At 37.3% G+C, this 12,032-nt stretch overlaps 1 protein-coding gene across 5 annotated transcripts in view; it reads left to right on the top strand.

Moving 5' to 3' along the window:
• The window catches only part of LOC127851899 (inositol polyphosphate 5-phosphatase OCRL-like), a 71,418-nt gene that overhangs the window by 40,297 nt on the left and 19,089 nt on the right, over positions 1-12,032 (top strand). For all 5 annotated transcript variants that reach the window (XM_052385860.1, XM_052385861.1, XM_052385859.1 and 2 more), the window contains 3 exons: positions 3,149-3,259; positions 5,922-5,990; positions 9,599-9,695. In XM_052385860.1, the coding sequence (XP_052241820.1) occupies positions 3,149-3,259; positions 5,922-5,990; positions 9,599-9,695 (277 nt within the window). The remainder of the gene's footprint in view (positions 1-3,148; positions 3,260-5,921; positions 5,991-9,598; positions 9,696-12,032) is intronic.

Below are 12,032 nucleotides of genomic sequence, written 5' to 3'. Positions count from 1 at the left end.
ATAAGTGTACAGGTCCCTGCCTGTACTCAAAATCAGTGACCATTAACCTGTGAGCAGTCTCTTTGATACAGGGGTAAGTATACAGGTCCCTGCCTGTACTCAAAATCAGTGACCATTAACCAGTGAGCAGTCTCTTTGATACAGGGGTAAGTGTACAGGTCGCACCCTGTACTCAAAATCAGTGACCATAAACCTGTGAGCAGTCTCTTTGATACAGGGGTAAGTGTACAGGTCCCACCCTGTACTCAAAATCAGTGACCATAAACCTGTGAGCAGTCTCTTTGATACAGGGGTAAGTGTACAGGTCCCACCTTGTACTCAAAATCAGTGACCATTAAGCTGTGAGCAGTCTCTTTGATACAGGAGTAAGTGTACAGGTCCCTGCATGTACTCAAAATCAGTGACCATTAATCTGTGAGCAGTCTCTTTGATACAGGGGTAAGTGTACAGGTCCCTGCCTGTACTCAAAATCAGTGACCATTAACCTGTGAGCAGTCTCTTTGATACAGGGGTAAGTATACAGGTCCCTGCCTGTACTCAAAATCAGTGACCATTAACCAGTGAGCTGTCTCTTTGATACAGGGGTAAGCGTACAGGTCTCACCCTGTACTCAAAATCAGTGACCATAAACCTGTGAGCAGTCTCTTTGATACAGGGGTAAGTGTACAGGTCCCACCCTGTTCTCAAGATCAGTGACCATAAACCTGTGAGCAGTCTCTTTGATACAGGGGTAAGTGTACAGGTCCCACCCTGTACTCACAATCAGTGACCATTAACCTGTGAGCAGTCTCTTTGATTCAGGGGTAAGTGTACAGGTCCCACTCTGTACTCAAAATCAGTGACCATAAACCTGTGAGCAGTCTCTTTGATACAGGGGTAAGTGTACAGGTCCCACTCTGTACTCAAAATCAGTGACCATAAACCTGTGAGCAGTCTCTTTGATACAGGGGTAAGTGTACAGGTCCCACTCTGTACTCAAAATCAGTGACCATAAACCTGTGAGCAGTCTCTTTGATGAAGGGGTAAGTGTACAGGCCCAAACCTGTACTCAAAATCAGTGACCATTAACCTGTGAGCAGTCTCTTAGATACAGGGGTAAATGTACAGTGTCCACCCTATACTCAAAATCAGTGACCTTGTGTTTGATATAAGGGCAGGTAATTAAATGCAAAGCCGTGTACATGTGTACCACTATTTTACCATGTACATGTAATATTTATGCCTTTTATCTGTAATCATTCTTAAACCCAGCTACAAGGTCACCAGTGTATTTGTATGTCATGTTATGTCTACTTCCTGATTATCATGTCTGCATGAGGGTTGCTATTTCATTGTGGTTTATGTTGTTTACAATCTAGTTGCTATCTTGTTTACCATGAATATAATCAACAACATAGGATTATAAATAAGTCATGGAAGCATCTGTGATACTAGGAATATAATTCACATCATAGGAATGTTGATACGGCATGGAAATAAATGTAGGATACATGGAGGATATTAAAGAAAAATGTGTGTTAAATTATAAATTTTAATTTGCAAGTGAGACAATTATATTTGAAAAGTCGAATAGGAATTCATAATATAATAAAACCAATAACCTTTTTTGTAATTTGTGCTTTTCCAAAATGTGTATATATTTTAAGAATATTAAACGAATCAGAAATAATAATATTATGATGTTAAAATAATGAAGTCATTTTGCAGCATGACATATTGAAGCATATTTTAATAATTGCTTTAACTGATTAACCACAGGAAAGCATTAAGAAATGAGTAACATTTAACATAGGATTGCAAGTAAGATAAACAGTGTGAGATACCGGTAGGTGAATATCATGCAGTACATTTTTTAAGTTCAGAATGTCTAGCTGGATTGGTCTCCTGATATTTAAGTGTAGTAAACACTTACACTTATATTGTACACTTTGGATAACAGAAGTCATTGCAATTCTACAGAATTTACATCTGTCACGGAAATAAAACAAAAGTTTGTTTAAATATTTTTTTCCTTTTTATCCCCTTTAATTATGCCCACCTTCGAAGAAGAGGGGGTATATTATTTTGCACATGTCGGTTCGTCCGTCCGTATGTCCGTCCACCAGATGGTTTCCGGATGATAACTCAAGAACGCATAAGCCTAGGATTATGAAACTTCATAGGTACATTGATCATGACTCGCAGATGACCTCTATTGATTTTGAGGTCACTAGGTCAAAGGTCAAGGTCACGGTGACCCGAAATAGTAAAATGGTTTCCGGATGATAACTCAAGAAGGCTTATGCCTAGGATCATGAAACTTCATAGGTACATTGATCATGACTCGCAGATGACCCCTATTGATTTTCAGGTCACTAGGTCAAAGGTCAAGGTCATGGTGACCAGAAATAGTAAAATGGTTTCCAGATGATAAGTCAAGAACGCTTATGCCTAGGATCATGAAACTTCAATGGTACATTGATCATGACTCGCAGATGACCCCTATTGATTTTCAAGTCACTAGGTCAAAGGTCAAGGTCACGGTGACCCAAAATAGTAAAATGGTTTCTGGATGATAACTCAAGAAAACTTATGCCTAAGATCATGAAACTTCATAGGTACATTGATCATGACTTGCAGACGACCCCTATTGATTTTCAGGTTACTAGGTCAAAGGTCAAGGTCACGGTGACTCAACTTAGAAAAATGGTTTCCGGTTGATAACTCAAGAACACTTATGCCTAGGATCATGAAACTTCATAGGTACATTGATCATGACTTGCAGATGACCCCTATTGACTTTCAGGTCACTAGGTCTAAGGTCAAGGTCATGGCTACTTGACACAGTTAAATGGTTTCTGGATGATAAGTCAAGAAAGCTTACGCCTAGGATCACGAAACTTCATAGGTACATTGATCATGACTCGCAGATGACCCCTATTGCTTTTTAGGTCACTAGGTCAAAGGTCAAGGTCACAGTGCCAAAAAACGTATTCACACAATGGCTGCCACTACAACTGACAGCCCATATGGGGGGCATGCATGTTTTACAAACAGCCCTTGTTGTTTCGTGGTTACTGTCCAAGAACAATTTGTGAAGAAGAAGGAAGTTTTATTTAATTGTCCTAATGCCACGTTTTTCATGTCAGTGTATCTGTTGGTATTGCAGATCAAGGTGGTGCAGCCAGATAATTACAAGAAAGTGTATGAGGACATTATGAAGCAGATAGACCGCCTGGAGAACGACCATCTGCCACAGGTCTCCTTGGCCCAGAGAGAGGTAATGTACAGTTTCTCTTCAGGTGTTGATGCAATTAACTACAGGGCAATTTATAGCTCATTTTATACTTTGTTTAATGCACAACTATTTTGTACCGCCAGAATGGAGAAAAAAGATCAAGACATGAAAAGTATCAAATCGGACGGCCATTTTACAATTGTGCAATCAGTTTGGCTGCGTCATTGCAAAGCTTTATTTTGTATTTAATGAAAGAAGTGTTTTTATGATCAAGATCATAGGTTGCAAAGTTGTAATTTTTTTTTAAAAACTTAAGACTAATCTCTTGAGAATATGGGGGCCAAAACAAGGCCTTTATGGTCTATTTGATGTTGTCTTTTGGTGGATGTTTACAATGGTCATTTGTTGATGTCTTAGACATCGAAATCTTCTAATTCTTAAGCTTGGCTGTCATCATATTCACTAAGACAATTTGGAGAGTTCTCTTTTGTTGTAGAGACAAAGTCAAATGAAATACAACACTGTTCAGCATTCAATATTTATACACATGGAGATGAATTTATATATTTTCATGTTTTCAAGTTTTATTTTTGTCTTAAATGCCAATTAGCACCTCAAATAATCGAAAAGTGATGGTACCAATTTCTTAATGAAAGCTGTAAATTACAAAATCCAAAAAGACCCCATTCACACCTACCTTTACCAGCTATCCATTAGCCTTATGAAGTGCACAAACATAAACAAAAACACTTTCGCTTTTTTATTAAAAGATTATTTTTTTCCAAACTGTTAATACCTACTGCTATAAATAAATGGCAGATGTTTTTATTATTTAAGACTATGTTATGATCATTTTGTGTATTTTTCGCATTTTAGCAGCCAGGAAAGCGTTGTATCAATGCTATATGCGCAATTTTTAAAATTGAACCTAGGTTGTAAAAAACTGCGTTTTATAAATGGTAACCATATAATGGTAAGAAAGGAATTAAATCAAATATAACTTTCTAAGGGACAACAAATGCTTGAAAATACCTATCTTAGTGGTAAAGGGTCATTGAGTCATATTGCCTCATGGGTCATATTCCCTGTCTCAATATGTGTCTTTATCCCAACTCCAGTCCATAACTTCACCCATCCCCATGACGCTTTGTCTTTTAGATGTTTGCAAATGAGACGGAATCATTTTAGGAAAACAAGTTATATTAACCATTTTACTAATTTTACCCATATAGGGTCACTTTGTCTGTCTGTCTGTCTGTCGGTCTGTCTGTCTGTTGGTCTGTCTGTCCCGACAATTTCATCCGATCTTCACCAAACTTGATCAGAAGTTGTATCTAGATGATGTCTAGGTCAAGTTTGAACATGGGTCAAAAACTAGGTCACAGGGTCACTTAGTGCAATTTGAACCAAAAGTTTGTCCGTACCATGACTATGTCATTTATGGTTAGATTTTAAGATGACTTGGTACATTTGTTCACCATCATTGTCATGCGAAAGAAGTAAGTCGATATCTCCGAGGTCAAGGTCACATTGGAGTTCAAAGGTCAAAATGCTTTTCTGGACGATAACTATGTCATTTATTGTTAGATTTTAAAATTACTTGGTACATTTGTTCACCATCATAGGACGGTGTGTCATGTGAAAGAAGTAGGTTGATATCTCGAAGGTCAAGGTCACACTTGGAGTTCAAAGGTCAAAATACCCATAAATGAGCTTTTCCGGGCCATAACTTTGTCATTTATTGTGAGACTTTAAAATCATTTGGCACAATTTAAAAAAAATGGCCATAAATGAGCTTGTCCGGGCCATAACTATGTCGTTCATTGTGTGATTTTAAAATTGCTCTGTACATTTGATTTACGTTGATATCTCCAAGGTCAAGGTCACACTTGGAGTTCAAAAGTCAAAAATGGCCATAAAAGAGCTTGTGCGGGCCATAACTATGTCATTCATTGTGAGATATTAAAATGACTGTACATTAATTTTGTTCACAGTCACAGTCATTGGGGGGCTTGTCATGCGGAAGAATTCAAGAGTTCAAAGGTCAAAATGGCCTTAAATAATAATGGCATAATAATTCTAAAAAATAACCATAAATTAGCTTCTCTTGTTTTGTGGAGACAGCATGCAAAATATTCTGTGTCAATGCAGCATGTGGGGGTATACGTCACATCTGTGACAAAGCCGAATTTCGTTGTTTTTTCACTATTGTCTGCATTTTTTTGTTATTTTTGTTTTAAACAAATGCTAATAAGCGAATATTAACATTCAAAACATGATTTGATTAATAATCATTAGAAATACATAATTGTTAGTAATATCACATCTTTGTTGTAATGCATCCTTCAGATTTTGAAGAATTGTTTACTATATGTTGTAATGTACCACCATGTTGTGTAACATCTTTTGCATGTTTTTTTGGCTAAATATTTAAATGTGAATACAAAACCCATACATATAACTAGATTAAATGTTAACTCTATTTCTTCCTAAAACCCTGTTTAAGCAACATACACATATGTAAATACATATACAGACAATACATAGCTCTACTACAATTATACTGAGAAATTGTATGTCAACATTTTATCTTAATACTAAAGTGTATTTATAAATAAGCTTGTTGTAAAAAAAACCCTGTTTACATTGAAACAAATGTTGGCTTGGGTCATGTTTGAAAATATTCTGGATACTTCTGTTTCAGTTTACCTTTAAAGATGTGAAGTTTGGTGAGAAACAACATCAGATTCTAGCTTTGGCCAATGTTGGACAGGTGAGTGGTAATAAATAATCCCAAACCAAAAGGGAAAATAACGGCAGTTGAATCGATCTCGAAATTGAATTTTGAATTGGTAAAAACTTTTCTTAATATGAGCACACTGGGGTAAGGTTTTAGGTAATAATAAATTGTTTTAAATAAAAATTGGTAAAAGGACAGCTCACTCAAGCTATTGAACATGACAATGTAACTATTAATCTAAAATAATCAATTTGAATGAATCTTGATAAATAACTCTTGATGTATTCATTTTAAATTTGCAAGCAATACAAAAATAAGAACCAGCGCTTGACAATTAAATTAACATTTACTGCAAGGTATTTCCTGGATATAAGTTACTGAAAATAGCAACTAGCAGCCATTTGTATAAACAGTTTATCTGGTGGTTAGCCAAAAACCGGCAATTAAAAGTAGGTAAATTGTTGGTAATTTGTCAGAAAGCGTTTTGTTTAAAATTTAACTTATTATACCAATTGGTTGAATCCATTTAACAACATCCCCTGCTACTTAACTTGGGTAAGTTCTAATACTGGGTGACGGCAACGTAACCTTCACAAAATGGCAGACATTATAGACACTTACCATCAAGGACCTTGACAATTTCGACTTGTAAACAGGCAAATTGACAGATTTGGACGACGACAAAATACAGAGTTTTGTACAGATTTTTTAGGGCAAGCATCAATAAACTAGAGGACATCATATAGGACAACTCCCATCAGACGTAACCTATTCCTGAAAACAGTACAGCAACAGATTATGATGACGCTCAAGTTTTTTGATTATTGGAACTTCCTGCAACTTACAGTGGACACTGTTGGCACGGTGTCAACAGTTTTCAAGAGTTTTACGGCAGTGACTGACGCTTTGTTCGACCGTAAAAACAGGGCTTTTATGAAGCCTTAGTGCATCTTAGAGTGGGTTAAGTTAATGTTATGAAGAATTAGAGTACTTGGACATTGGAATGATAAATACTACATAGCTATTGACATTTCATTATTTATTCTAGATTTGAGTTACAAATCAGGAAGTAGGAAATAAATGAAATTGAAAATAGATTAATGAATAGAACTACAAACCTTCCCACAAAATGATGTACACATTGTTGTCTGTTACCGCAGCTTCTGTTTGAGTTTCAAGAACATTGTACTTAACCCTTTCTCACTCAGAGGCAAAATGAAAATGGCTATGTGCAAACAGCATAAAACAAGAACAGCCTGCAAGTAACTCACAGTCTGTTAAGGTTTTATGCTGTTTGCTGCTCATCAGCATCTATGTGGTGGAAATAAAGCCTTTTAATTTTGAATCTATTCAGAAAGGTCTTTAATTAAATTTAATTTCTAATGGACTACAATCATGTCAAAATACGTATCTAAGTGGTCAAGGGTTATCATATCAAAGCTGAAGAATGTGTGTGCATGTAACTTTTCAAACTAACAAGTGTGTCATGATGTATTTGCACAATTGCAACAGAAAATTTTATTGGCGGAATAAGTGATGTCATGATATCATAGGGAAAGCTAAATAAAGTGTTTGAATGTCATGAAATGGAAAAATAAATAAATATATATTGAGTAGGGAACACAGTGTAAATGAGCTGGGCTCAAGTGTAGATGAGCTGGGCTCCAGTGTAAATGAGCTGGGCTCCAGTGTAAATGAGCTGGGCTCCAGTGTAAATGAGCTGGGCTCCAGTGTAAATTAGCTGGGCTCCAGTGTAAATGAGCTGGGCTCCAGTGTAAATGAGCTGGGCTCCAGTGTAAATGAGCTGGGCTCCAGTGTAAATGAGCTGGGCTCCAGTGTAAATGAGCTGGGCTCCAGTGTAAATGAGCTGGGCTCCAGTGTAAATGAGCTGGGCTCTGTGAAAAAGGGGTTTAATGGGGGCGCTTAATGCTTGTGCATAAAGTGTCGTCCCTGATTGGCCTGTGCGGACTGCCTAAACTGGATTTTTGCTAAGAAGATACTTTCTTTTAACGAAAAATATCATAAGAGCCGAAAGTGTCATCCCTGATTAGCCTTTGCGGATTTCATTAAACCCCCTTTGCACAGAGCACGATAAATGTTGATTAACACCATGAATCAGTGGTATCTATGGATCAATATCAACAAGGACAAGCCAACTGAAACTTGTTACCAACATAAAAATTAACCATGATTTATTTACAGACAATCCTAAGTATAAATTGGAAACAAATAAAGCTTTTGTGTGGTGTAAGAACGTTAATTATTTGGTTTCGAGCCTCAGTAAGGCCCATGTTTAGCTCGGCTGTTTTCGGAGAAAACCCGAGGTATTGTCATCGCCAGCTCGTGGTGTCCGTCGTAGTGTCGTGTCGTCCGCTTCGTGCTAAAACCTTTACATTTTGTCAAGGTTTTGAACATTGGCTCTAAAATCAAAGTGCTTCAACCTACAACTTTGAAACTTGGTATGTAGCTGCACCTTGATTAGTTCTACATGCCACACCCATTTTTGGATCACTAGGTCAAAGGTCAAGTTCACTGTGACCTCTAAACAAAAACAAAAAAATTCTGACAAGCTTTCATTTATTCACAACTGCACCCTCAGCCGAGCGTGGCACCCGTTATGCGGTGCTCTTGTTTTATTTGTTTGTGTTCCCTATTATCAAAACTATTTCAAACTATTTAAAATATTAAATATTTGAAAGTAAATTCACTGTATGACATTTGTCAACAATACACAAATCTATAAACATGTCCCTTTAGCATTTTATAAAACATTGTAAGTATCTGTATTGGATTAGAAATAGTGATGTTAAATTTCATATAGACGAACAATACTTCTTGGATAGTTACTTTTAGTACCATATTTTTTCATGTGATCCTATGTGTTTGGCCAATTGCTTACTGTATTCACTCGGTACTTCATTTCAACCCACACTTTGTCCTGAATGGCCTTTGTGTTCAAATTGTTTCCACCGCAGGCATATTTAGTTGTGAGCCACTTGAAATAAACCTCACAATACATTCTTGGAGGACTTCATTCTCTGTTGAAAACGCTGCTTCAACCGCCTTTTTACAGTGCTGTGGCTACAATCGCTTTCATCCATGTTTGTTTACAAATGCGTTGTCTCACAAAACACGCCAAATGTACACTATATACAAATGAATTATAGGAATGTCTATGGTTGCTTTAACAGGCGGTTAAGATCCACTTTGTTCAGTTTGGTAACTTTGAGGTGTAGTGTTTTTATATGAGCGACATATATATTCGTGGTAACTAAACAAGGGTTGTTTAAAATATACCGGGGTTAAAATTAAATGAAGGTATAAAATATACATCTATACAAATCACTGCAGATGTAATCCCTGTAAACATTGTGCATTTGTTATGTAATGGTTTGATTGGGGGTCACAACATCACAAAGTGAATTGTTAAAAATTACACATTTACCATATTATGTAGCAGTTCATGTTAACTTTTGTTTCTCCAAAACTCGTAAAAATGTCTGGGTTATCTTAGCCTGGCATGACACCCAAAATAATATACTAATATAAAATAAAAAACAACAACAACAAGGTATCCTTCTGTTGATTCATAAATAATATATTGTGTGTTTGATTGATGTTGTTTGTATATCTTGTTACAGATACCAGTGACCTATGAGTTTATAAACAAGCCCAATGAAAACACTTTCTGCAAACCATGGCTCAAAGTGAGTCCAGAGTCGTCTGTCATCGAACCAGGTTCGTCTCCTTTTTATGTGTCGCACTAATGGTGTGCTTATGTTTTGTCTTATTGTTAGCTCACCTGAGCACAACGTGATCATGGTGAGCTTTTGTGATCGCCTTTTGTCCGTCGTGCGTCGTCCGTCGTGGGTCGTCAACATATTGCCTTGTGAACACTATAGAGGCCACATTTATTGTCTGGTCTTCATGAAACTTGGTCAGAACATTTTTCCCATTGATACCTCGACTGAGTTCGAAACTGGGTCATGCTGGGTCAAAAACTAGGTCACTAGGTCAAAAAAAGGAAAAACCTTGTGAACACTGTAGAAGTCACATTTGATGCCCAATCTTCATGTAACTTTGTCAAAATGTTTGTCTAAATGATATGTTGGTTGAGTTCAAAAATGGTTTGGGTCCGTTGAATTACATGGCTGACAGGGGGCGGGGCAGTATTCCTTATATGGCTTTAGAGAAACCTTGTGAACACTCTAGAAGTCACAATTTTTGCCCAATCATCATGAAACTTGGTCAAAACATTGGTTTTATTGATATCTCGGACAAGTTGGAAAATGGTACAGATTGTTTTAAAAACATGGCCGCCGAAGGGGGGCGGGGCAGTTTTCTCTATATGTATATAGTGAAAACATGTGAACACTCTAGAAGTCATATTTTTGGTCCAATCTTCATGAAATTTGGTCATAAGATTTGTCTTATTGATATCTTGGATGAGTTTGAAAATGGTTATGTTTGCTTGAAAAACATGTCTGACAAGGGGCGGGGCATTTTTCCTTATTTGGCTATAGTAAAATCTTGTTAACACTCTAGAGGCCACATTTATAGTCAGATCTTTATGAAACTCGGTCAGAAGATTCATCCCAATTATATCTTGGACAAGTTTAAAAATGATGCCGGTTGGTTGAAAAACATGGCCACCACAGGGGCAGGGCATTTTTCCTTATATGGGTATAGTAAAACCTTGTTAACACTCTATAGAGTTCACATTTATTTTCCGATCATCATGAAACTTGATCAGAAGATTTGTCCCAATGATATCTTGGATGAGTTTGAAAATGGTTTTGGTTGCTTTAAAAACATGGCCACCAGGGGCGGGGCATTTTTCCTTATATGGCTTTATATAGCTTTAGTAAAAGCTTGTTAACACTCTAGAGGCCACATTTATTGTCCAATCTTCATGAAATTTGGTCAGAAGATTGGTCTTAATGATATCTTGGATGAGTTTGAAAATAATTATGTTTGCTTGAAAAACATGGCTTCCAAGGGGCGGGGCATTTTTCCTTATATGGCTATAGTAAAACTTTGTTAACACTCAAGAGGCCACATTTATTTTCCGATCTGCATGAAACTTGGTCAGAAGATTTGTCCAAATAATATCTTGTTATCTCAGGTGAGCGACTTTGGGCCTTTCAGGCCCTCTTGTTTTGTTTAATCCCTTACCACTTAGATACGTATTTTGACGCATTGTGGTCACTTACAAATTTAAATTTAAGTAAAGAACTTTCTTACTAGATTCAAGTCTTGTAAGGCTTCATTTCCAACACTTAGGTACTTCTGAGCAGCAAACAGCATCAAACCTGAACAGACTGCGAGTTACTCACAGGCTGTTCTGGTTTTATGCTATTTGCAAATAGACATTTTAATAGCTTAATTACGTTACCTGATATCATATGCTTACTCATTCCGATAGGATCGTAATAAATCCGGAATTTTTCGTCCGAGGAATCCCACACTTTTCAGAAACCCGTCAGGTAGGACAGAGCGGTCACATAGTGCCGTGTAGCCGCACAACCAAAACGGGACATTACCCAGAATTCACTCTTATTCCGGATAGCGATATACAAAGGCCGACATTTTGTTATTAACTTAATTGTTGCTTCTGTTTCGCTGGATTCTTCTGTTTAACAGAATAGAGAAGTTTTTGTATTGCGTTAAAACATTCTCCGTATATATATCCGTGTATTTCTGTATTGTTTTGTGTATTTGTTTGGAATCAACAAGAATAGTTCAGATCAAAGTAGGGAAAGTTCCGTGTGTCGGGACTTTTCAACACACGATCTTGACCATACTCCACCAGTAGCTGCCAGGCATCGATCCCTACCCCGTGACGACACCGGACAAAATTTGCCCGGTCCGTTCATCGGGAATGACCAGTTGAATGACTCGGCATCAGATCAACGTAGGAAAAGTTCCGTGTGTCAGGACTTTTCACCACACGATCTTGACCATATGCCACCAGTAGCTGCCAGGCATCGGTCCCTACCCCGTGACGACATTGGACAAAATTTGCCCGGTCCGTTCATCGGGAATGACCAGTTGACCGGTACGGAGACTTCACCG

This window comes from Dreissena polymorpha, chromosome 11 (genome assembly GCF_020536995.1).
Source record: "Dreissena polymorpha isolate Duluth1 chromosome 11, UMN_Dpol_1.0, whole genome shotgun sequence".
NCBI lineage: Eukaryota > Metazoa > Mollusca > Bivalvia > Myida > Dreissenidae > Dreissena > Dreissena polymorpha.
This window is presented reverse-complemented; position numbering and strand designations above follow the sequence as displayed.